The sequence below is a fragment of the Podarcis tiliguerta genome (assembly GCF_965153285.1).
Source record: "Podarcis tiliguerta genome assembly, chromosome: 11".
Lineage (NCBI taxonomy): Eukaryota > Metazoa > Chordata > Lepidosauria > Squamata > Lacertidae > Podarcis > Podarcis tiliguerta.
Window position 1 is genome coordinate 31,991,559 of NC_139544.1, and position 27,752 is coordinate 32,019,310.

Below are 27,752 nucleotides of genomic sequence, written 5' to 3' on the forward strand. Positions count from 1 at the left end.
TATCACTGCAATTAGCAAAGCAATCTTCAATGTGCCAGCAACATAAGGTTCATTCAGAATTTATAGAGTACAGATCAGCCAGAAGTCTGGCATCCCAATCCTAAACACATTTGGCTGAAAATAAGAGCCTCTGAGTTCAATGCAACATATTTCAAAGTAAGAGCCAATTCACAAGGCAACCTTCTAGCCCCGCCCCCCTTTGTCCTTGGTAACTTAAAGTTCCACAGCATGCGGATAGTTGCAGGTGACCATTTTTATAGGAAAATGCATAGGAAAACCATTCCGCAGTGTTGCTAAAATGATTATGGAAAGCTGTATTTAAGGCAGCAGCCTTAGAGAGGTGGAAACCTATCACTGGCTATAGCTACTGTTGCTGGTTCTGGCTCCTCTTCCATTTATTTGAACATGGAACTTCCCTGGTAATGTAGAAGAGGACACAATAGATATTATCTTAAAGGCTAAATGAGGCTACACGGGTGAAGGCAAATGGACTCCCCCACCTCTGGCCTATGGCTTGCCTTCCTACAGTCACTCACCCCAAACCAATCAATGTCCAATAGCCAAGAAGACATATGATTCTGGAGCCCAGCTGAAAGGCAGATGCCTGAAAGGAGGAGCTTTAGGGAGATAGGTTTAAGGTGACAGGTGCAGTGGCAGACCTTGGGGTCTCAAATTTCAGTGGGGTCCCGTGTGATGCCAAAATGGGGGGGGGAGCTCTCTCACTCCATTTTTATTAAGAGTTGTGCCATCTCTGGTGGCACCCCTGAAGCCCCATGCCCATGCAGCCAACCCATAGTGCTCCCCGAAATCTGCCTCTGACAGATGTTCTTCGCTCCTTAGCCATATGCCCTTTTTATTTTAAAACTGGACCCACCCTTTCTTTCTATGTGAATGGAGCACAGGGAGAGGGGATATTTTGTTTCTGAGAGGAAAATGAGGCAGGCAGAGGGGAGATATGGACCTGGAGAAGGAAACACTGGGAGATGGGGGGTTGATGAGCAGAGGAAGCAGGGATTTACCTGCTAGTATATGTGCTCTAGGGGACATGGGTTGCGCTGTGGGTTAAACCACAGAGCCTAGGACTTGCCAATCAGAAGGTCGGTGGTTTGAACCCCCTTGACGGGGTGAGCTCCCATTGCTCGGTTCCTGCTCCTGCCAACCTAGCAGTTCGAAAGCACGTCAAAGTGCAAGTAGATAAATAGGTGGCGCTCCAGCGGGAAGGTAAATGGCGTTTCCATGTGCTGCTTTGGTTTGCCAGAAGCGGCTTAGTCATGCTGGCCACATGACCCAGAAGCTGTACGCCGGCTCCCTCAGCCAATAAAGCGAGATGAGTGCCGCAACCCCAGAGTCGTCCACGACTGGACATAACGGTCAGGGGTCCCTTTACCTTTACCTATATGACAAATATATAGCAGGCATTTAAAATGTGTACTTTTCTTGGGGACTAAATTCAAACAATTTGAGATAAGGCAACATTTAAGATCTCATCTTAGAGTAGTGGCTTAGAAATAGCACTATGAATCAAGAGGTCTCCAGTTCAAGTGTCATCTTAAGCATAGCACTCTCTCTTATGATCAGTCGCCCATGTGCACTATGATTTGTCACATGTGCAATAATACTGATCTACTTCACAGGGCAATCAAAGGGATTATTGTTAACCTCTGCTTTGAACACTGTGAATAACTAGACAAGTGCTACAAACCGCTATTATTAAGAGATGGGAGATTTAAAAGATTTTCTTTTAAAGTGACATATCTCAAGGACAGTATACAAGTTTCTTGGCTGAATTCAAGTAAGCAATTCCATTAGTGAGAGCATGGGCTCTTGTTGTGCAATGGTACTTACCCTCCCTTCATGCCTCCTATGCTTTCCCCAAATTTGCTCTGGGGGAGTCTGGAGAACTCCAGAACAGCATAAAAGAGGAGGGGAAGGAAGGTCGTTTCTTCAGGCAAGCAGAAAAGCTTGTGCTGATAGAACTTTTGTTGTAGCATGATGATGAATTCTTCACAAAATCTTAGTGCATTCTTTTTCACCAAGTAAGAACATAAATCTGCCTGTTTTTTTATATTATGTCAGCTGCAATCTTTTCAAAGAGATCAAGGTAAAGCTGGGGGTGGAGGTTCCAAAAGGGGTTCATGAAGAGGGCTAGCAAATGGGTGAACTGTATTACAGACCCTCAGAAAGAAATAAAAAACTGTTAGGCAGACAGGTTGTGGGGTAAAAGTGTGTCAGCTTCCCCTTGGGCTGATGTGATATGATTCGACACACCTTTCTTAGGAAAGGTGTGTGGGAGATGTTTTTATTTTGATCCAATGGCACAGCAATGAATTCATAATATGTAACTGGGGCATCTGCTTCTGTAAATACATTTAAAGTGCATAAAATGAACATAATTTATGGAAATATTGCCTGAGTTGATGATGTTAGTAGGAGTGTAAGTGTCAACTTTCAAGAGAGACAACATTTTACTTTGCATTCCTTGCTTTAATTTTCCTTTGATAGCACTTACTGATGTGTCTGCAACTCATGAAATAGACTGCATAGTGTTACATTAAGGAAGAAACATACCAAAACTCGCTAAGTTTTCTTTCCAAAATGTCAAGAGTCTTTTGCTTTAGTCCTCAAGGATCCCTGTACGTCAACCACAGTATTTAAATAAGCTTAACTTTTTAGAGGTTTAGGCCTTTGTTCAATAAATAATTTGTAAAGTGGGGTTCTAGCTTTCTGGGTGGTGTAAGTGAAGGTGGTGTAAGTTATATTAAGAATAATACTGCACAAGTCATCAACAGAAATGTATTTTCAGTCCCTGAGCATGGGTTTATATTGTCATTTCAATAAGGTTGCTATGTTGCATTCATGCTCATATTCATTTTCAAAGCAACCTCAATTGTTTGATTGCTATAATGAGCTATTTCTAGAGCAATTTAGTTTTGAAAGCTGGTGCTCAATGCATAACGTATGGTGATAGGACTGAGTCACTAATAGCAAGTATGAGAGTTCCTTGATATGCCGGCAGGGGCATCCCAATGCATTATTCTGCCTGAACTGAAGGACAAGATGGCACCTTCCCACTGCCAGCTCCATGTAAGGAACCCAACTTGATTGGCAGTTGATTATTACACCAACACTGGCAATGGGATAACATCCTCTACCACACCCGAGACCGGCAGGTGAGCATAGGGTCTTCTTGTTGTTGTTGTTTGGCAATCACTCGTAGCTGAGTACGATTGTCTTCCATGAATACGGTCTTAATGGTCTGTCTGTAGGTGACTGTGGAGGCCAATTCTGGATCCACACGTCCTTCCACAGTGGGGACATAGGTTTCCAGGCAGGACTTTGCCAAATGTGCCTTCCTTTAAGCTCGATTCTCCCTTGCATCCTGAAATCAAGTGTCTTCAAAGTTCATGACACCTTTGGTAAAGGTTGTTCTCCAATTGGAGCATTCGCAGACCAACGATTCCCAATTGTTGGTGTTTATACTACATTTTTTTAGATTTGCCTTGAGAGAGTCTTTAAACCTCTTTTGTTGACCACCAGCATTATGCTTTTCATTTTTAAGTTCGAAATAGTGTAGTTGCTTTGGAAAACTATAATCAGGCATCCAAACAACATGACCAGTCCAACGAAGTTGATGTTGAAGAACCATTGCTTCAACACTGGTGATCTTTGTTTCTTCCAGTACACTGACATTAGTTTGCCTGTCTTCCCAAGTGATATGTAAAAATTTTCGGAGACACCATTGCTGGAATCTTTCCAGGAGTTAGAGGTGGTGTTTATAAGTGGTACATGTTTCACAAGCATACAAGAAAGTTGGTAGTACAATAGCTTTGTAAACAAGCATTTTTATTTCCCTGTGAATTTCCCAGTCCTCAAACACTCTGCACTTCAATCAAAAGAAAGCTACACTCAAGTGATGCTGTATTTCGGCATCAGTGTCGTGGAAAGATAACTGCCCTGGTATGAAAAGTGATCAACATTTTCCAATGTTACACTGTTAAGTAGGATTTGTGGAGCTGCAGAGGGGTTGTTTTTTGCTTGCTAGTGCAGCACTTTAGTTTTTTTGGATGTTGATTATTACATCAACACTGAAAATACGATGGCATCCTCCACCACACCTGAGACCAGCAGGTGAGCATAGGGTAGGCAATGTGGCACAATGCAGCTCTGTACTCCAGCACTAGGAAACATAATTATGGATCTGCCATGTCAAAAATAGCTTGCCCCTGCCTAAGTTCAGCCCAGTTCTGTTGATGCCCAGGATGATTTGGCCATTGCTATGGCTTTAGACAGAAGGGTATGAGTTTACCATACCCATTAAGTCAATCACCCATCTCCTACTACCCTTCTGAGAAAAAACCCACCTACCCCCCCCCCCTATATATAAGGGTCTGGTGACTTCTGTTTCAGTGTATCTGAAGAAGTGTGCCTGCACACAAATGCTTATACCCAGAACAAACTTAGTTGGTCTCTAAGGTGCTATTGGACAATTTTTAATTATTTATTATTATTATGAAGAGGACATTTACCAAAAATTAGGAAGAAAAGAATATCTGGGGCAGAATATATGCCCCTATACCAAGCAGCAATGAGTCACCTTCAAGCAGATTTTAAGGCCTTGGAAAACACAGGAAAGTGGGAGCTATACAGTCTGTTACTTGTGAGGACCCCAATGAGGAAGCTTAGTCTGGAGAGAAGAAAACTCAGCTTGCAGGCAGCCTGCACAACGAAGAGCTTAACCCCACTATCTTCTCTGTGGGCTCGAGACAACATGTAGTTGTGGGAAATGCCTATATAGTCCTCATTTGTTCTTTCATTGTTGTATTTTAGATTTGATTCAACTTTGTGTAGCGATGTATTAGAGGAGTGTACATCTCTAATACAAAGGCAGGTTGATATTTTAATCCTTAAGCAGCATTGCAAGGCTTTGATTTATATTTCCCTGTAGCCCAAGAGATCAAAAAGAGTATCAGAAAAGTACTAATAGCTTAGGGCAGACACTTTGTTAAATGCTGGATGTAGACCAGGTAAGCAGCAGTGAGTACCAAGATGAATCATAGTCTATGTGGTTGTTTACAGTAGAGCGAAATTAAATTATATGAGTGCTCTGGCTTAGTTGTTTCCATTCCCACACTCCCTATAATTTTATAGCCGTGATATATATAATTTTGTCCCTGGGGGACTTTATGTTGTTGTTGTTTTAATCCACTTTCCTTGAAGTGAATTGTGATAGAAGCAGTTGGAGTTGTTTTAAACTTGCTTTGATTTTGATTTCTTTTCCTTCCCATTTATTTTACCCATGGGTTAGTGGCAGTTGATTATACACCAAACATTCCTGTAAAACTTCTTCTAGAGGGTACAGCAAAATCATATCGATGAAGAATCTCTGTTTTCCCATGAGCCAATTGTTGATGGCAAGACCTCTCTTCCTACCAGAGGGGAGGGGTTGTGAGTGGGAGTCAGTTCCCGCTTCAGCAGGGAGGCATATTCTGCCCCCTGCATCAGTTATCCCAACTGCCATGCTGCGCCCTTTAGCCAGCCAATAGGGCTGGATTGGGGGTGGGGTTTAGCTGCAGTTAAGCGGCCACAGCAGTGCCGTGCCCCATTCTGCTTCCTGAATTCGACGGATCACCCGCTCACCGTCCCTTTAGGTCATATCTATGCTTTTGACCTTGCTATGGACTTTGGTCAGTTGCCTTGCTTGCCCAGGGGGCCTGGTAGGAATTTTTATCCATTTGGCAAATTGGCACCAGCCTCTTGGTTTTTCGCCTGCCTCATAGCAAATCGGATATTGGCAGTTAGGCATTGGAATATGTGTCGTGTGTCGGAGGGCAGGTGGTGGCCATCACCTACCCCTCTCCTTGTTGGGTATTCTGTTAAAGGGATCCGGCGGTCGTGGATCCTGTCCGATGCCCTGCTAGTGGCTAGGGCCATGGCACAACCCCCAGTCACGTCAGGGGAAGCTTCCAGTTGTATTTACATCAATCTCCTCCCACTGGTTGTTAACCCTCAAATCACTCCCCACTGAGCGGGGAGGAGTCATGTAGAGATTTGATCCAATGCCTAAGCCAATACCACTCACATGCTGTAACCAATAAAGTTGTGGCCTTATTTAGCCCATTAACCTAAAATACATGTGTCCTTGTGTCTTATTTATCTCTAAGTAGGTGGCGGGTCCTCCTTGTGTCTTATTTATCTCTAAGCGGGTTGCGGGTCCTTGACTCACAAAACCATTGTCATGGCAAATGGGCAGGGATGATCGAAGTTGTGCTCCAGCAATATCTGGAGGACTTCAGATCCACCTGCCCAAGGTTGGGAGGCCTGTAGAGGCCAAGATTGCCTAAGACAACTCCACATTGGTGTATTCCAGCCTGGTGATGGAGATGAAAGCTCTATGGACCACAGCAACTCTCTCATCTCTCCGATCCATGCAGCCTGTGCTGATGCAGTGCTGATAATCCAGGTTGACATAACTGTGTCAGATGAACTCCTCCCAACTCACCCGCCCACAATCAAATCAAATCAAATAATGGATGGGCATGGTATCATTATGTACTGATCAGGTGTTAAACAACAGCATGCACAGGCCAGTGGGCACAGCAAATGAACAACCCACCTTTAATTGCCTTTTCCCAGCCAGCCTACTTTCCGTAACTCAGTTGGCCATTATGTTTCTTAAGGGAAACAAACTAATTCTTCCATTTCGGCAAGTGCTTCTTGTAAGCTTGTTTGTGGTTCTAATGTGATTTTGTCACTCTTGCTTTAGAGCAACAGAAACATAGCTATGGAAGTAGGTTAAGCAGTGCATAATAATCTTAGCTGACAGACGGTAGAAGTCATTCTGCATAAGATTGGCTGAATGAAGCTGCCTCTGTACAAGCTATTGTTGTGTGCATGCGTGAAGGGTGTGTGTGTCTAACACCTCTGTATATAATAACAGGCTCTTCCCAGCCTAACCCTAGTATAAATATCTCAAAGGGCAGATTTAACCTTGTGAGCACCTGAACAGTTATTTGTGAGCACTTTATCAGTTCAGGAACTATGTTATTTGTCCACCTTCCTATGTGGCTTTCATCTCCTTGTTGTTATAAAATGCAGATGCCTTTTCCTGTGTTCTTTGGGCAATGTTTGTGCAAGTGCTCAGTGGTGTACATTTCGAAGTGCAGAGGCAAAGTATTATGAGCCCCATAGCCACACCCTCAAGGAGTGTCTAAAGTTTATATATATATAGTAAAAATAATAAACATTGAACAGCAGTACATAGGATAATACCCAATTTATGAGGATCAACTGACAATCATAGGATAGTGAGCTGGTAAAGTGTGGTAAAGCAGCTTGCATACTGGATTTTGATTAGGGAGACCTGGGTTCATGTCCCTTATCAGTCCTATGGCATGACTGCTGTAATGATCTCAGGCAGGCAAGCAAGCCCCGATAAAAATTAATGACTCTCTGGCAGTTTCATGTTATGTTTATTTACAAAAACACACCCAGAGCCCGGCTTCTCACCTGCTTGCATTGAAGGGAGTTGGTCAGTCTGAAACTCCATCCCGCTCACAACAGGGAGGATGCCAGATTCCCACCCTTCCCCTCTTGCCCTTCCGTTGCACTCTGACCTTGTCTAGTCTGTGAGCACAGGGACTGAGAGGCTGGCCTGCCCCCTCCCCACTTCCACTAGATACACTGTCTGTCCTCTGCTCCTCTGCTGGTTGCCTAGCAACTCTCTGACTGCCTCCTAACTCTCCTGCTTCTTGAGGGCTATTTGTGTACTCTTTGTGAAGGGGCATCGAGCTACCCTTTCTTGTCTCTGCTAGCTCGCTTTCTTCTGCAGAGCCTCGCTCTCACTTAGCTCAATTTCCGAGTCTGACTCTCCCCCTGCACTCGATTGCATCATGTTCCTGACAACTGCAATCTTAGGCATAGTTACCTAGGAGGAAGCTCTGCTTAATATCTATAAGAATGTATGAAGAGCCTGTGAATCAGGCCAATAGCCCATCTAGTTCAGCATCCTGTTCTCACAGCAGCCAGCCAGATGCCTGTATGAAGCCTGCAAGCTAGGCATATGTGCATCATCACTCTGCCCACCTGCAATTTCCAGCAACTTTTCTGACTCTTTGCAAACTCCACAATACTGTACACAGCATACAATATTCCAAATGTGGTTGCACCATAGATTTGTGTAAACAGTGTTATGATAGCAGTTTTTATTTTTAGTTCCTTTCCTAATGATCCCTGTTGAACTTAGCAACACTTTATCTGGGTTTACATAGTTAAGATTGTAGCCTCATTCTCCAAGTTCATCCTAAGCTAACATCATTATTTTCATATTGCTACTGATGGGGGGGAAAGTCTAGGTATAGTTGTCATATCAGCCCATCTACAGCAGCAACAACAACCATCCACTTCCAAAAAATTTCAGTGCATGTTCCAGATGCAACTCTAAAACAAACTAAGCAAAAAAAATTATAAACCTTAAAATAATTGCAAAGTAGCTTAAACATAGAATCCATTTTTATTAGCATTATTTACCAAGGAATCAAGCACCCAGAAATAACACCATGATTATTTTATCATTATTTTAGCAGCTAATAAAAATGCTAATTTGCTGATGAGAGACATATGGATAAAGGAAAGTCAACTGCAACCCATTAAAGCCATAGTGAATGCTAAGAAGGAAATCATCTCTCTCCCCCCACCCACCCCCAGTTCCTTGATAAGACTGGCAATACCAAAATAAAACTGCTTCCGAGCTCTGCTTTAGCACTTGGATTAGTGAGTCACTTCAGTTTGGGGCTTCCTTTCCCACTTTCAGAAGTGGCTCACCCGCAATTCTAGCTTTCTGACAGCAGTGAAACTACCACTTGCCCGGACGGAGGCAGGGAAGAGGATGGAGCTCTGTGGGCACACCAGCAGAACCAGTCAGTTGGTCCTGCAAAGGCAACTGCGCCATGTCAGTGGCACCACTTTTGGGAAGCTAGCATTGGAGCTATGCCCACCAGGTGCATCACTTCTGCTCACCTCAGTTCAGATACTCAGCTTCAGGAAATCTGAGGCAACACTTTTCTCCCCATTAATTACAATAGGGAAATCAAGAAATGGCTATAATTTCTTTATGCTTTGCCAGAGGATGAGGCCTGCCAAATTGTAGACAAATAGGTGTGGTGGGGCCTGTACTGGGCAGCTTTAAATTTCAAAGTTTAAAAAAGTACAGGTGACAACTTTTTATTACTTGGCAGAATTGGATGAAATACATAAGTACAACTTTCCCCCCTGAGCAAATGAAGAGTGCCAAATGTAGGGGAAGATATTTTTGTGTAAGTGGATCCCTTAATATTTATGGAGCTGGGTTGTTGTTTTTTAAGGACTTGTTTCTCTCCTCCCATTGTTTTGTAGCGCAATTTTATGAGCATTACAAAGATTGTAGAGGTGCCCCTAGGTAGGTAGGTAGGTAGGTAGGTAGGTTCCCTGCAAAATTTCAGGATAGTGAGCTTTGATAAATAAAAAACAGCAGTGTCTGTGTGTGTGTGTGTGTGTGTGTGTGTGTGTATTGATGAATTGGCACCAAAGTGACAGAAAGTACCTCATCCTTAGTGTAGTGGAGAAAATATATGGAGATGTCCTGTAGTATTTGGGCATGGATGTGCACTATATAAATGTACTGTAAGGGGAGCTTTTAAAGCTTCAGCCATTCTTCAAACAGATTCCCTTTCCTGCAAATATATATATGCAGGTTAAATTTAAAAAACAAGGAGGAGAACGCATGCATGCACATGGTAGTTCTTCCCTTCCATCTCCATCCTCCTCTGCATGGTCAAGGTGACTGTGCTGCAGGGAAGCCTCCTTCTGACTAGCTGACTAGCCATGGGTCAATGAATTCAGCAGGCACTATGGCCATGCAAGTATCATTGAGATAATTGCAGTTACATGAGAATATTGTTTATAGGAATGTGCCTTTAGTCCCTGATAGCTGTTCACAAGACTGCCAGTGTGTGTCTTGCCAGCTACGTGCACACAAGGAACATTTGCTTCAGAAACATTTATAGTCCACAATGGGAAACACTGTCTGTGGGTGGCTTTGCTTTACTAAATCCTTGCAATCAAATCCCTGCAATCAGATGGGCATAATAATTCATCTTGTCGGAATGAATTACATAAATATTGTAAAACATTTATGCACCAGAAAGCACGGCAAAAATGCTGAAAATGACATTATGGAAATAAGTCAGAAAAGCAATCTGAAGTTCATGGAAGTTCTCATCCAGGATTAGGAAAATGATTTAGCATGGGGTGGGGTGGCAAATTCATTCCAAGCTATTTATTTCAGTGTGCCTTATTCTGTGACTAAATGTTGGAAGTTTTGTGCAAACCAATGTGATTGATAATAATTCTAATAAAAACTGCATTCATTTACTATATCAAACGTGCCAATGAATTTCACACATTACTTTCAGTATTATTTTGCCCATTTGTATTAGATCTTCTGTGACCTGGCAAAGAAAGAAACTCTAAACCTTTTTTGAAAATGAATTTGAGAATGCAAAACATTGTAACGTTACCATTTTGTATTTACTTTTTTGTTTTTTAGATTGATCTTCTTGTTCCTACAAAGGTGACAGGCATAATTACTCAAGGAGCCAAAGATTTTGGTCATGTACAATTTGTGGGCTCCTATAAACTTGCCTACAGCAACAATGGAGAGCACTGGACCATATATCAGGATGAAAAGCAAAAAAAGGATAAGGTGAGGTAATGAGGCAATTGATATTTGGAAAGCATTTTTTAATAGAAAGCTGCTACATCCCTGGTAATCACAGAGCTAGTAGCCTGCAGGTTAATGTCTGCTGTCTGCTTTATAGGATGTTCATGCCAAAGGGTCTATGGCTAAAAGTCAAGGTGAACAGAAAGAATCGATGTTGTTATGCACCAACATTTATAAATACTTCAGTTTTAGTTGCAGAAATGTATCAAATTTAAAGCTGTTAAATGGAGAATATATTTTTATATGTATATCATCAAATGCACTTAATGGAAAACGTTTCATTTTCTGATTTTAAAATTCACTTTTATCCATGGTTAAATGGTTCATAAAATATGCAGGAGTCACCTGGCTTCCTGGGCCCCCTTAGCACATTTGCAAACCTGAGAAACTGTTGTGGGTACCACACACACACCACACTTGGGCCACCTGCCCACCTACACAACTTCCGCCCACCTACACAACTTCCCTGGGCTGCTGCCCACACACTCATTCACCTGGGCCACCCCCCTGCCTGTCTCTGTCTCTTCCTCACCCTCCCAACACAGCTGTGATGGCCCAGCAGCAAGTGAAAAGGATTGTAGTTTGCAGCAGCCTCTGTTGGTAGCCACATGAACTATTGTGTGAAGGCACACTTACATTTTTATTATATGCAAAATAATCAATACAATACTCTGCCTTCAGGACATACTGTATAGTTCCTGCCTAGCCTGTTTATACTTCAAACAGCAAGGAAATGCACTTAGCTCTCAAAACTGTGGGAGATCTGAGCTAAACATATAATAGAAATCCCAACACAGGGTTAGAAATATATCGCCTGATGAGAGTACACATTTCTAAGTCACATAAGCTTGATAACCACTATATTGCTTCATTGGTGTTCAGTACTGAGTAGATTGAAGGAAGTTTATCAGTCAGAGGGGAATTACTAGTGCAAATGCCATCATAAAAATGCCGTCTGTTTGCACATGTGGTTGAGATCTAATAAGAAATGTCATGACCCGCAATTCCACTGGAATCATGCTAGGATATTTAAGTGACACTACCAAGCAGAAAGCAATAACTTTCTGGAAAAAGCTTTTCCCAGAATCTATTTATTTATTTATATTAAATTTCCATACCACCCTTCATGTGAAGATCACAGGGCAGTTTACGATATAAAAACACAAAAATGCATAATCTAAAATAACAGTCACTGGAGCACAGAAAAAATTGGTCCTACCCAAAATTTCAGAGTGGATCTGTAAAATCTAGGGCAAAACGTGGATGTAGAAACTGACAGCATGCATCTGTCTCAATAAAGACACATTTTTTCTCAAAGTTGGGTATGAGTAATTAGGTTAACTTTTTAACTATATCAAAATGAGTCAATCACAAAATAGTTCTGTTATAATCCATGTTATTTTTATATGTTATAAGCAATGAAAATTCATAGGTGGAAAACTGGTATTCATGAACATCTCTGAAGACTTTTGAACTCTATTCAAACTAGCCTGGTGTGCAACTGTTTTTCTAAAGAGGAAGCAGTTCTCTTCCTTCTCGAGCGATGGATGCTGTCTTGTATTATAGCAGCACTGCCAGTTAGCCATTCTTCCCAGATAGCACTCAGCTGGAGCAAGCTGTGTAGTAGAGTTGACCTTCAAATAGTCTACCCCCTGCAATGATGGTGAGCAGCAATCAAATACAGTTTTCATCTACCATTATCTTCTGAGAATTCCTACAGGATTTCAGACAGTCTGGCCAGCTATACAAACACAAGTCTAATATTGACCATAGCATGACTCCCTACCATGAATTAATTTCATGTGTGTCCCATCTTTTCTCCAAGATGCTCCTCACAATTTTTTCTTTACTTAGCATCCTGTGAACTACGTTAGGCTAGTCCAAGGTGGCCAGCTGAGCATCACACCTGAGCAGGCATTTGAGCATGGATTCAGACTTAGCATTCTAGCCATGGGCTAGAAGAAAGGTTAACATTGCAATGTAAGTAGTGGGGGTATCATTAAGATTAATGTTTTGTTGGTAGCCGCCCAGAGTGGCCGGGGCAACCTAGTCAGATGGTTGGCATATAAATACAACAACAACAACAACAACAGCAACAACATGTTGTTAGAGATGACAGATAACCTTTCTATATATGGATACAAGATTTGAAGGCTTATAATAGTGGCTTTACATGCCCCTGAGTTATCTAGTTTGAATTAAAGCCTAAGCCAAATGAAAATTCCCAGTTTTCCTCCCTGCCTTCCAGATTCCCAGTCCCTGAACCACCTTTCCTGTCCCATGGAAAGAGAGAAGTCAGCCCCTCCCTGCCATCTCCAGTGTCTGATAACGGGAGTAGAACCTAGGGATGGACAACTTGTGGCCCTCCAGATTCCATTAAAATCCAGCTCCCATCAGCACAAGCTGGCATGGGAATGATGGGAATTGTAGACCAGCAACATCTGAAGGGCCATGGGCACTCCATCCCTGGAACAGACCTTAGCAGAACTACATATCTCAAGGGCTCAAATGCATGTTTGGCACGTTGCAAAGTGTGCTGGGACACCAGATAAGGAGGGCAGAGTCAGATTTCATCACTCTCCCTGTGCACCACCACCGCTCCCACACAAGAGATAAGATATTTGAAGTATGGCGATGGAGTGTCTGGTAAAGATGGTGCTTTGTGGGATCAGGGAGTCTGGGAGGGAGGCAAGGGCTTATTTTCCAAATGCCAAGTTGACTCAGAAAATAAATTGACTTATTTCCACTGTTAATCTCACTCAGCTGTATCATTAATTGTAGTTTACAGGGTTTTCCTAGGGACTGCTGCTCATTTTTCCCTCTTCCTCAACTGAATGGCTAATTGCAGTATTGGTAGACCTTGGGGAACAATGAAAACGTCTACTTTAAAACATTCTGCATTCACAGTTCGATAGATACATCTTCATTGTTATTCTAAGCACAAACATTCATTTGAAGAGGGAATCTGATGCCCGACAGCTGGGAGGCAACTTTATAAGAAACTCTAGAATCCAAAAATATATATCCTTCTTACAGCTTTGAGCACATCTTTAGGTTCTTTCTGATCCATAGTTAATTCTTTGACTTGGAATACACACATCAGTGATGTGTAATGTGCATCTTAGAAACAAAGCAAGCATTGTGACCCCCTTTTTTCTGGTTTGGATTTTAATCTGTCCTGAGGAAGAGCACCTCCCTTCCCTTCATCCATGAATCCACAACTAACCTTCTTCCTACTCTCTTGTTTGCTATCACTCTGTTATTTATTAAATTTCTATACTGCTTTTCGTCTGAGGATCACAGGGTGACTTACAGTAACAAACAAAGACAATATTCCACCCCAATACTCTAGTATCACAAGGTTCAAGAACTGGCATCAAACTAGTTTCAAGGTTCAGCCCCACCTGATGTTGTGTAAGCCGCTTTGTGGACAGAGAGGGCATGTATGAAGTAATTTGCCCACAAGTTCTACAATAAGTTCACAGCCCTACATAGCAAGCTCACTTTAGAGCAAGCTCCAGGCCTGGGAGTGTACAGCTTTCCCACATCTTAGCCACATGGTTCTCTTGGGCATCTCTCCATTCTCACCACATTTGCAACATACACTGGTATTTCTGCCTTTCATAGCCTCTCCTCTCTTGCAAGAGGTGGGGACCAAAATCCTAAGACCCAACTCAAGTGGTTTAGGTCCAAAACCTCACAGAAAGAAGCTGCAGAGAGCTACCTCTTCCTTTTCCCCAGCCATCTTTCCCCTTGCAGGCTTCATTGTGAAGAAGAGGGGGCATTGCCAGTTTCCTAAATGCAGGCCTCTACAGGATGGCTGGTGATGCATTGCACATGGTGCTGCTTTCAAATACTATCCAGAAACTTCAGCTGGTGGAAGATATCCCCACTTGGTGATGAATCTTGTTAGGTGACCTTGGGTCAGTCGCTGCTTCTCATCCTAACCTACCTCACAGGATTGTTGTGGGGATGAAATAATGAGGAGTGAACCACGCAAACCACGAGCTCCTTGGAGAAAATGATGAGAAACGAATTCAATAAATAAAGCATTTTAAGTAAGAGTAGGCATTATGAACAGATTACATCAGTTCTTTTTTGCCTTCGCTGTCCAACTCAAAATGCTGGTTCAGACTTATAAAGCCCTACACAGTGTGGGTCCTCTGTACTTGATGGAGCCCCTCCTCTTGTATTTATCTACCTGTGTACAGCAAGGCCATCTACAGAGACCCTTTTCCAAGTGCTTTCTTAATCTGAAACTTGGAGGTTGGCTATGACAAGAGAGAGGGGGCCTTTTTGGTAGTGGCTCTGGAATGCTCTTCCTATGTAAGCTCACCTGGTGCCCATGTTGTTGTCCTTTCAGCACCAGGCTATGACCCCTTTTGTTCTCTAAGACCTTTTAATATCATGTATTTTTCATTCCACCTCACTCTACCTAAAGGTGGGGCCACTTTTGCTTCTTTCTCTCCTGATAGTACTTCATCTTTAAACCAGGCTTGGATAGCCCTTGCAAATGTTGGCCTCTCCAAATAGAGGACTGCTCTCTGGACAATAGGACACACAGCCACTGTATGCTTAGTATGTAGTTAAAGGTTTTTGGGGTTGCTTTGAAGTGTGAAAAAGCAGCTTTCTAGCAGTGTGTGTATGTCTGCCACTTATGTAGTTGAACCAATATTTTTGATATTCATGACAAAATTTGCATGTTTGATTAGGCACTAAGCAAATGGCATGAAAATCAAATGTATTTCTTTGCTTTTCATCCAAGGCCAATCAGGGCAGCTAGAAGGGCAGGCACGGGTGGGTGGGTGCGCGCACACACACACACACACACTTATCAGAGTTTTCTTTTTAACATTAATGAAAGCAGCAACAGAAGTAAAAAGACTGTTTTGGCTCAGGTCTCATAGCACTTTCAAATGGAGAGGATATGGAAAAGAACAGTTGCTCCTGCTGTTTCTTTCTGGCACTTGCCACTTTAACTGCCAGTTATCTGAGTTTAAATCGACACCAAGTTTCTCTAGGGATGCAGCCCAGGAGAGCTGCAAAACTATACCCTACATTCTCTTTCTTTCTCTCTCTCTTTGGGTTCATTTTAAATGGTTTGAAAGATATACACGAACACCATCTCTGTGTTTGGACTGAGCTGGAAATCACTGAAATTGGAGCATGTTGAGAAAAATACATTTTGGGGGGGGAAATCTCTCTGGACTAAATGGTAATCATGTTTTCCTCAACTAGAGGTCAGTAGATCACTGTACTTTCAGTGCCATAGTAATGAATACCATACTTGGTGGAGTCTGTTATGGGGAAAGGAATAAGTGTGGGTCATATGAAAGGAATTGCCATGTAAAATTAGAAATGCATGCCATGATCTGCAAAATCCTTTCCCACATGCACTTGGGATGTTGCATGCATGGAACAGATGCGCTTTGTGAGAATACCCTGTTCTACAGTATCCTGCAAAGTGCAGGAAACAAGAGTAGCTCCACTTTTCTGCATTCTTTGCATGTAGAAAGAAGGGAATGGATGAGAAATTTGGTTTGGTTTGCAATCCAGTGGGGACCCACCTAATTCTCCCTTCCCAAAACATTATGCAAACAGAAGCATAGCTATCTTTCGAAATAAACACTTCTCTGAATTTAGCAGAGTAGCTTTTCAACCAACAAATGTACACATTAGGAAAAAGCAGGCATAACAATACCTGTATATCCATAAGCAGTAGAAATACCAGGTCTTTTAAGTGAAGCAACCTAATTTGCACTTCCTGGACTAATAAGACAATATTGGAATGGAATAATGCTTCAGATACTTTCCTGGATTTTGTGATAACAGTTCTCAGTTCAAGAAATGTACCAGAATCCATATTTGGGGATAAGAACAATTTAGAAATGTGTGCATTGGTATAAAAGTATGCATATTTAAATATTAATTTATATAGATATTTTTTCAGGGTGAAATCGTACTTTAATGTGGAAACATGATGGGCTGGATGAACACATGTGAAACTGACACAGACCAAAAATAGATTGATCTATCCATTCCTTACTACTATATAAAGAATAATTACAAATATTGCTTTACATCAAAGTAGGCTGATGAAAAAACTGTTTTTTCTCTAGTCTACCATGCAACCTTGAAGATGGGGGAAACAATGGCTCAGGCTTGCACTAGCCAGTTGCTAAGGAGAAGTTATTTACCTTGAGGGTATTAATAACGTTGTGTTTGCAGGATTTTTCACATATGTTGTCTAGGAAAAAAATGGTCTTTGCTCTGTTGGAATTCCTGGTAAATACTGCAAAGAAGACAGCTTAATTGCATCCCACAGCTATTGTTCAAAAACGGTTTTTTTAAAAAAAAATGGCAAGAGGATTAAAAAGACTGAGTTCCCCAGGATTTTCTTGTCAATTGAGGAGAATCTGTCTATAAAGAAAATGTTGTTTTTTAAAAAACCAGTTTTTTGTTTCCCTCCCTCCTGCTTCTTCCTAGCTGCTGCATACTCCTTAGCTTTAAATGACAGAGACAAAAATAGAATTAAGACATAAATGTACACACTAGAACCACTGAGGTGCTACACCAATTGTACAGCTCAACATGGTAGAGATCCCAAAAGTGGGACAAGCACTGCTTTCCTCAGGTCCATCTGGTTGGTTGCTGTGAGAACAGGATATTGGACTGAATAAGCCTTTGGCTTGATCCAGCTGAGCTCTTCCTACATTCTTGTGCCCCATGCTGTTAGAGCTGTGTTTTGTTATATTAAATGCAATACTTTAGATTTCTCCATTGCTATTATTTTTTTCTTACTCAAGTCCAATGAGAAGCAGCCTTTGTACCTGCCACTTTGAACAGGCTGATGGTATGGTTGCCCTATGGGGTGATTTGCAGCCAGCTCTCTCTCCTTGTTCTCTTAATTTGTTTCCCTGTAAAATAAAAAAATCGCTGCTGTTACATGCTGTTTCCAGATCAAGCAACTGAGTAACAAGGTGCTATGTAAAAGCTTATAATGTGCTGCTTTGCAAGGCAAGGGCATGGCAGCCTGGAGCACAGGGCTGTAGCCTGCTATAGATGTGTTACAACAGTCACTTTCATTTTCCTGATGACAAACACATTGCAATTTCAGTCTTAAGAGAATACTGCTTGCTAGCAGTAGGTGACACAAACTGGCGGGAAAGGCGTTGTTGACACCGGGGAATCCCTGAGCCCAGTTGCTTCCCAAGTGCCAACAATCACCTGTTGGTTGGCTCTTGGAAAATGCTGGAAAGTGGCTTTGCGGGCACCGCCAATCAGGTGGCCAGTAATGCCTGCAAAGCTTCTTTTGTCCAAGCCTTGCCTTGATCTTCCCCACACCTGACATCATATATGACATCAAGTGTAGGGCAGGCTGGGTGTGGCTTGGCCAAAATGGCCTTATGGTGCCACAACACTGCTCTACATGCACTTTAAAATAAACATGCATCTGGCAAGCACCAAACAAACACTTACCCCAAGGAAATGAATCCTAAAACAAATATGCCTTGCACATCATTTTAACTTCTACATTTAGGCAGGCTTACTCGGAACTGTTACCTTGGTAGCTGACAGTTTGCTTGGTACAGGTGGCATTTTAGTCATTCATGACTTTTTAAAGAAAAATGATGTATCTCCAAGCTGCATGTGTGAGATTTTTTTTTTTTAATCCTGCATTCCAAATAATCTTGGCATTTTAAAAGTGCTTTAACGAATTTTCTCCTTATTTTCTGGTCTGCCAAATGGTACGCAAACATATCAATAACAGATATTTTAATGTCATCAATAGTAATGCTTTTTGCAGCAGGGAGGTGTGCACATTGTACAATTGAAGTATTTTCTAGGTGTGTGTCTTGCTTTCCCTCTCACCTCTCACTTCTTCTCATCCTCCCCAACCCTGGTATTACTAGACTAAATGATGGTGTTAGTTTCAACAATACCCTTAACAGGAAGCAGTGCTTGATAGCCCATAAGAGCAAAACACAATGGTGCACTTCTTTAAAAAGCCTGTACCTTGTTAGTGAATGTTTTGACCAATATGGTTGGAAAGCCACTGCTATCAATGAAATTAATGGCATCATTTTTAGGTCAGGGTCTCCCAGAGTGGTCAGTATTGATCCCCTGGGTTGATGGGATTGTGCAGGGGATGAATAAAGTCCTAGGGGTTGAAAGAGGTCAGAAAGGTCTTAGAGTGGAAAAAGAAGTTAATAGGGTATCATGGAAGAAAATTTAATTGGGAGCTATGAGCTTCAGAAATAAAGGGCATGGGCATGTGCAGAGTGGTATGGTGTTATTTTCCTTTGGTTTTACTGGTTTTTTACCTGTTATGATTCCTAGTAATGGTGATTGATGATTAACAAATCCTGATTATAGGTCGATATTCTTGACTTTATTTCATTTACATTCCTAATAATTTGGTTTTGGGTCAGTACCTTTATAAACTCATCAAGGGGTTCATGAGCTCTGACATTTCGGAAACCCTGTATTGGGTAATGATGGGTCATATTGTAGTTTGATCCTAAAGCCTGTTTACAGAGAAGGAAGCCACCCTAAGGCTGAATTCAGACACATAAAAAACAACAACCAACGATTCAGTTAAATGCATTGTAAACTTATTACAGGGAAATCCCATTGGCAAAAGACGGGACTCCATAGCAACATCTGGTGCCACAGTTATAACGCATATAAAGCGCTTTATCTTTATGAATGTAGTTGAGTCCTAAGTTCAAAAGGGCTTACTCACAAGGAACTGGATTTAGGAATTGTAGCCATTGGGGAGTTTTTTTCTGGAACACCAAGCATTCCTAGTAATATCCATATATAAAACATAATTCATTCCTGAGTCAGGCAACCTGACTTTCTGATGGCAGCACATATCTGTCTATCTTTGCTGTTTTTCTCGGTGCTCTCTTGCCTCCATCTCCCCACTTTGCCTGGTTTCTTTTGTACTATTTTGCTATCACTGATTCTTCTTGGTCACTTTTCAGGTTTTCCAGGGCAACTTTGATAACGACACCCACAGAAAAAACGTCATTGACCCCCCAATCTATGCACGGCACATAAGGATCCTCCCTTGGTCATGGTACGGCAGGATCACTTTACGGTCAGAGCTCTTGGGCTGTACAGAGGAGGACTGACGAGGATCTTCACTTTTCCGCACAACTCTTGATATTCCTAAAAAAAATATCTCCATAGAAGAAACTGTGCAAAACCTGTAGGAAGTTGAATGGGTTTTTCATGAACAAGTGCTCACTTTCTGGTAGGCCGCTAACTGTCTTTTGTAAGGAGGTCTAAGCCTGCCCTTAAAATGGTCCAAATCTGAGTTGGGAGTTTTCTTTGGGTTATTTTAAATCTTAGTTCCAGTTATTACTCTGTTTTGATGTGGAATTTACCTTTTAAGGTTTTTTTTCCTGAGTTATTTCATGCTGGCTGAAATATCGTTAGGAGTAAGAAGCAGCATCCTTTTTACAAGGAAGATGAAAGTGGTGTGACCGAGTTCACTTGTGACTTGAGAAGGAACAGGCTGATTCATTGTTTCCAAACCCACATGGTCATCTCACTTGCAAAAAGTGATACTGCGGCTTTAGCAATAAGTTTTTCTCGGGGATGACTGCATTTGATTGTTTCCCTTGTGCCTATCAAGCATTGTCAAGATTAATGACACTTTTTTTGGAAGTGATCTCTGTGGTCTGCAGTCCTCCTGGTGTCACAAACTACCTTTTGTAATTTCCTTTACAAACAGCTGAGTCCACCCACCCTAGGGTTTCATTTCCACATGTTTTGCTTCCCATTTAGCACACTGTGGGCATCGTCACTGTCTTTTATGTTTGATCACATTAACTGCTTCTGTTTCTTTTCAATGAGCCAACCTGAATTTTATGGAACAAAATCTGCTATCAGTATATTATGAAGTTAATGATTTTGTCAGTGAATTCAGCTTGCATTTTCTTTCTAAGGGATGCTGAGATGAAAGATCATGGACCAAATTCAAAGCTTAAGTAACTGTAGCCGGGAGGGAGGCACACATGAATGCTACAAAGTGGGCATTCATATGATCCTGCATTTTCATGCATGGTAGTTGCCTCATGGAGCTGCCTAGGAGATGGCTTCTCTGAGATGCTTCCTATGACTCAATGGGCAAGGGTCATTGTGAGATCTAGAGGTGCATGCCAAAACATATGGACTGTGTATCCTCGTTCTGAGGAGCAACTCAACTACAGCACTGTCCCCAAGCTTCAGAAATATGGGTGGAAGGATGAAACCTGAGGCTGAGTGGTCATATAATATTATATCTTAACATTATTTTAACCATCAGCTCTGCAAGGATTCTTCAGGCCCTCTGACCGGAGAAGACAAGTCTTGTAGGATACGCAAGTGGCAGTGTTGCAAAAACAGAGAGGAAGGAAGTGGGGGAATTGGATTCAGATACGGGGCAGGTGCCAATCATCAGCGATAATAAGCAGGGCTGAGTGTATGCTATGAGCCTTCAGGAAAGAAATTGGAGGGAGAGCAAAGAACTCATTATTGGGTGATGAATTCAGCTTTCTGGGAATGGCAGCCTTCATTTTAAAGTGAGAAAGTTTATAGCTCTTAAGACTGCAAAAAATATGATCAAAAGTATCTTGCCAGCAGCTGCTGCAATCTCCAGAGGTTGGGATTTCAGTGCCCACCATAGTTCCATTGCCTCCCCGTGACTGGAAAGGGTATAGAAGTTGGATTGTAGAATTTTAATTATTTTTAAAATGTGGATCATGCAGTGCCCTGATAACAGAGAATGGAGTACATACTGCCCTGATGGATCAAGCAGTGTGCATGCATTCAGAAAGATAAGCCACATACAGGAGTCAGTCAAACACCACAGTATTCCTACTTCAGGCATTCAGTTTTCTTATCATTTGCAGCCTCAGTGCTGGTAGAGCTTGCTATCACTATTGAAGGAAGAGCTGGGATTACTGAATGGGGTAAAAAGGTTTCTGAAGTGTTTTCCCAAGTAACTCCATGGGGTCATGTGGCAACCGCAGCTGCTGCATCATAGCTGTGGTGTGAACTGTTTATCACAGGTCAGCTATCACTAATGGGTCTTGCTTATACATCAGAACAGATCCCTTCAGAGGAAGCAAATATCTCAAGAGGTGACCTTATTATTCATCGTTAGTGATTAGCCTATTACCTAATAACACCCTCTTCAGTTGATAACCTGAATTAGCCATAAATCCAGTTCTCTTGCGCATTGACCTCTGTGACTAAGATCTTCCATTTGAAATTGTCAAGATGGCTGTAGCTTCATTTGAATGGACCTAGGATGCAGCCGCACATCAGTCAATGCTAGAAAGCCATGTATGCAGTTTTCCCAGAGAAACAGTAGCCCATGCCAATCCCTGGCCAAGCAAGATATGAGATGCTGTTGCCATCGGAATTAGTATACAAAGGTGCTGGCAGAGCACTGTGTAAATGGCTCTCCATTTCTGACTCTGCCTGACCACCATCTGGGTCAGTGCAACCCAAGCTGTGACAAATGTGTATGAAAACACGGCCAGGATTTAATAGAAGGAATTTATCTTGTGTAAAACTCCTTCGTTGTGCAGAAGGAGTTCCTGGTAAATGGTAGTCCTAACAAATATTGCAAAGCACTTTCATTTTAATAAGGTATTAGTATTCTGTCCATTTCTTTTATAATTCTTGAGTGTCTTCTTATTACTTAAAACCTTCAAGTTGTGCTCATTTTCATTTTTAATTTCATAACATACTGTGGTAGATTTTTTTTCTTGGTTGTGTCTCATTAACATGGCTAAGTATTTTTTTATGAAATTCCATTATCATTAAAAGGAAAAAAATGGAGATATAAAGATGGGCTCTATGACCTTTATAAATACTTAGTCATCCTATAATTTTACAGTAAGGAATCGATACGCTTGTTTAAAAAGAAAAGAAAAAGATTTAAAAGTCTGATATATTTTTTAAGGGTCATCACAACCTTCACATAAACTCCTACTCTGCAACAGGAGATAATGGCCACGTTGACACATCACATAATACTGTGCAACGTGAACTCACATGTTCTTCCCCTCTTCTCTCCTCTCTTCATCCCGAGGGGAAGAGTTTAGAAGTTCTCACATCCACTTTTGCGTAATCATGGTTTGCCATGTCATCTAGAGCAACAAACCTGTTTTAACATTAACTATGGATAATTTTAAGACATACCCTCAGGTCTAGATGCTACAGCAAGCTGTGGTTAATCAAGAGTAGAAGTGAAAACCTCAAAATTCCTCCTTCTGACCACATGGAAAGAGGATAGGATAGGAGAGAGGGTAAAAACCCAAAGCTCACTGCAGCTTATTCCTGTTTGTGCACATCACACTAAACAATGATTTAGCATGACATTTGGACATGGTCATTACATCTGCTTTGCTTAAAAACAAAAACCTTTAATGATCAGGGGATGCTATCTTGAAAGCGCCTCTCAAAAACATCGAACCAGTAGAATAATGAGATCTGTCGATAAAGAGCACCTAATTCTTAAGGTGTATTTGTTCACACTTTTTTTTTTGTAAGGCTTAGACATGGATATTCTGAGATCCTTAGTTTGAGAATCTGATCAAGGTAAAGCAAGTTATGTGTAAGAAATGTTAAGGTCCTGTGCAACACTGTTAAGTTTATGGGGTTTCTTTGTTTTTTAGTTGGATTTGTGCTGCATTACAAAAGCCACTAGACTGTTACTGTCTTGTCTGTAACTGTGTTAACATTTCTTAACAATGTTATCTATGGAGTGGTCTTCAATTGTAGTGAATAATTTTAAAGAGAAAGTCAATCATAACTGTGCTTTAAGGTGCAAATGGCTAAAAGAATAAGGATGGTAACTGAAATGGCATTTAACTACATATGGCCCAAATCCTGCACTTTTAAGCTCTTATGATGATCCTGTGATTCACAGCCTACTTACTCCAGAGTAGTTTTTCTTAATTGTATTGGCCTATGCTGGAGAAAAGAACTGTGGATTGTTTGACATTTTAGTGGGTCAAGACTTCAGTGGGGCCTCATTTTTATACGCCTATTTGATGGGGCCAAATTTTGCACTTGCAGTCCTAGGCTGGTTCAATGAATAGCATGCCTAATCGTATGAGGCCTGGCACCACCACAGTAAACACTGGTACCAATCCCAAGGTCTACCTGTGGTCCACCCAGAAAGAGTAGTGGCAGTGTCATATTGGGGGTGTGTGAAAGATGGGGGAAGATGGGGGATTAAACAGGTGATTGGTGTTGCATCTATATGGCACTTCTTACGGAATCACTGTTAAGCAAGGGAAACTACATACACAGTGCCCTTTTGCACATGAAAGCCCCAATCCCAAAAGAATGCAGGCCACCTTTGATGGATCGGGGTAATGGTCAGCAATTGGTCCTATGCAGAAGATCTTACTGAAAGAAATGCTTTGGGGATGCAGCTTCCCTGAATAAGAGGTAGTTCCTGCAAATAAGACACGTCAGGTCTGTAACGTTTGGGCTCCATCTTGAACTCCAGCTACTGCTAACACCATGTCAGTGACTATAGCTGTCACCAATGGAGCACTTTGAGCTGCTAGTCAGAATGTTCTGATAAAATGTTTCTGTGTTTATTAGTATTTTTTTCCTTTTTAAAAAAAGAAAATGCATTTAAATGAATATTTCTTGGATTTGCAATTAACTTATATGTAATATAGTTTATAGTTCGAAAAAGAGCATCCTATTGAAAATGTGGTCACTCAGTCTTCTATTTGAAAGGGTTGCATTTTTTCCTTCTGCTGCTCGGTTCTGTCGGCCTTTACAATGTTATTCAGAGGAGCCTGAAAGCTTTTCTTTCTTTCTTTTTCAAGATACACCTTGAGGCTTTTTGCCACATTTTGCACCTGTCACAACATTATTAAAGTAAAAAAAATGCCTTTGACATCTATTCAGTAACTATGGACACAATTTACTGAGAAATTCTTCTCACTGGAATGAATGGGGCCTGCATAACAATCTGACCCTGTATTTCATGCCATGGCCAAAATAACAGAAGCTATTCCATTTGGGCAAATGGCACACTCCCCCACCAGCCTCTCTTTGCCTTCAGCCAGCCCCCATCTGCCTGCCTTCCTATTACCAGCCCAGAGGGTACCATTGCCTGTCAGATTCCTCCTCCTGCTCTCAGTGTTGCCTTCATATAACTTGCACAAAAGGAACCCGCTGTAGAGGAGCATACACAAATTGAAAAAACAGGGGTTCAGGCCAGCATACAAAGACAAAATATATGGCAAGCAAAGTACAATGAATGCATTTGTCACAATGTACCCACTATTACAGGGCACACGGTACATGCAAGCGGTACTGCAGAACCATCAAAATAAGTACAACATTAGAATTAATAATATATTTTCATTATCTCCAACACAAGGGTATTCTTGAGAGTGGCAGAGCATTTTCCATATATTGTGTCTTTGTATGCTGGCATGAACTCCTGTTTTTTTCAATTTGTGTATGTCTTCATATAACTCAACAGGGAGGAGGATAGGGACAAAACTAGAATTAGTTGACTCTGCTTGTCATTGGCTGTAGCACCACCTGGTCCACCTACTGTTGGCCTGCCATTTACCCCACCAGCCACCACTGCTGGACATCACATTAACCAAGCGGATACAATGGTTGCATTTTTCTGGAAGCTTGATTGAAGTCTATGTTGAAATCTTTCTCTCTTTTCCACAGTCCTGAATGAGAATCACCGCTCAAAAGCTGCTATTTGTATTTCAAGGGAAATCAATAGGACCTTCCCTTGGAATGCAAATGGCAGCTCCACTGGTTTTTTTCTTAACCATGGCAGGAGAAAAAGAGTTAAACTCCCCTCTTCACATGCACCTCATTGCCCTAAAGCTGCTCTGGCTTCCCCACAGCTCCTGTTTACATAACAAAAAATATATGCAGGTCTAGTTTTGCCCTCTTGCAAAGGAAGAACTTCCCAGTGGATTGTGTCTTTTGGATTAAAGGTAACAGTTGACCTCTAAATGTGTCCCATATAGAACACTTTTTGTTCTGTTTGTCATTGTGCACAATGTGTATAGTGTGTTCTGTAGTAAGAATGAGCTCACACGTACATATTCATGGTCACTCAGTGACTGGCATGTGTGAAAGCCATCACTGATCAAGCACCTCAGACAGCATATTCAGATTACCTGCGCACCTCGACCACAACACTTTTCAATGCAGGGAGTTCACACATTCGGCTGTGAGTCACCAGCTGTTGGTTAATTGTGTACTAAAGCACAGTGTGGTGTACATACATGTTTTGGTCTGCCCTGAGTCTAGGTATTACATCTTATTAATAAAAATGGAACAACACCACACAATTGTACATATGTTGGATGTCGTTGTGATCTACAAATTGCCTAGGTTTTAAGCTCAGGAGGAAGTGCTCCAGGCCAAGTGGTTTGTGGATCATAATTGTATGTTTTGATTGAAAAATAAATATGGCAGGTTCACAAATTGCCCTAACATGCGTGCTCTTCACAAGTCATGAACTCAGAAGCAAGTCATGGGCCCACATTCTCCCCTCATTTGAATGTGCACATGACCCTGAGTTTGCTTTGTTCATGTGATCCGTACACCCTTTTGTATGAGTGTGTTTTTTTTGAACGCATGTGGCTCATAGGCCTTTTCAGACATTCAGTAATCCATGGAAGGAAACAAGGTCACATTTGCTGTCTTGCTGTCTTCTCCTGATATCTATGCCCTTGAGTCTAGGTGTTCATCCCAAAGTCTGAACACAAATGCATATAATGATACATTCACAGGTTCAATACATGCAATAGGGGACCCTGCATTTTGCAGAGCTCAGTCATGTGAAGGGAGCATACATTCATCAAATATGTATACGTACTCAGACCTTTGGATAAATGTGTAGAAGTTGGGACAGCTTGTGTGATAGTGATTCTCCCCCTCTGTATGTTCACTGGATGTCTAAAAGGGCTATAGAAAACATTCTATGAGTTGGATGTGTATGTGCAAGCCTGAGACTACTTGCAATGCATACATGATGAGGTTTGAGTGAACATCCAGTTAAGGAGAAATTTTCAGTTTTCTTAGTCTGAAATAGTTATGTTGAAACTAATGGAACATTTCCAGAAGTAGGCGCTTTGAGATTTACTACAATGTATTTAGGATCAGCATGTTGGTTTATTTAAAGCTGCAACCCTCAAGCTTGAGTGATCTCTATTGAATTAAATAGTTTGAGATGTGTAGCCTTTAAACTTCTTGAGAAAACATTACGAAACAGTCCTTAACTTTTGTATTAATTCTAACAGCAAAACTGAAGGAGTGAAAACAAATCATCTGTGTTTACCCCAGAGTTGTTAGTCATTTCTAGGCAGATTTCCCATTTCTATAGCTCCCTAATTTACTACTTTTATAGCCTGGAAAGTAAAACATAATGCACAAGGCTTAGGATAATCTATGTTCTATTAAGGGCTTCTCACATAAACAAAACAAAAAACCCACCCACCCCTGGTTCTGATTTTTAGGTTGACTTTCTCTTTCAGAATGAACAGATACAAATTTGTGTGAGTTTTGAAGACTAAGGATACTAATGAGTGTATCTGTGCTATACAACAACATATGAAATATAATATTCAAAGCTGGCTTCAGATGTGTCAGTAAGTACAGAAGTATCTCAGACACAATGACTTTTGCAACCTTGGCGACCTGTGTAAAGTTCCAATGTTTTTGTATATATTTAAATTATGTAGAATGATGTTAAAACAGTATGACCTCGTCTAGTCTTCAAACTTAACAATAAAACTTTTGAAAAATTGAAAAGTCCTTGAAGTGATTTGAATGGTACCTTCTTTCATCATCTGAGAGGAGAAAGTGGGGTGTTCACTAGATAAGTGTGAAAAGGGGTATCTACATTGTTGCTATTATAGTCCTTTGGAAATCACTCCACAATGCAGCCTGCAAGTGCATATCAGCATGAGAAAATAAGAATTCA

At 41.4% G+C, this 27,752-nt stretch overlaps 1 protein-coding gene across 1 annotated transcript in view; it reads left to right on the plus strand.

Moving 5' to 3' along the window:
- The window catches only part of EDIL3 (EGF like repeats and discoidin domains 3), a 222,075-nt gene extending 194,495 nt beyond the window's left edge, over nucleotides 1-27,580 (plus strand). Inside the window, exons 10-11 of the mRNA XM_083404115.1 lie at nucleotides 10,583-10,738; nucleotides 19,747-27,580. Of these exons, the coding sequence (XP_083260241.1) occupies nucleotides 10,583-10,738; nucleotides 19,747-19,896 (306 nt within the window). The 3' untranslated portion in view covers nucleotides 19,897-27,580. The remainder of the gene's footprint in view (nucleotides 1-10,582; nucleotides 10,739-19,746) is intronic.
- Nucleotides 27,581-27,752: the final 172 nt, after the last annotated feature.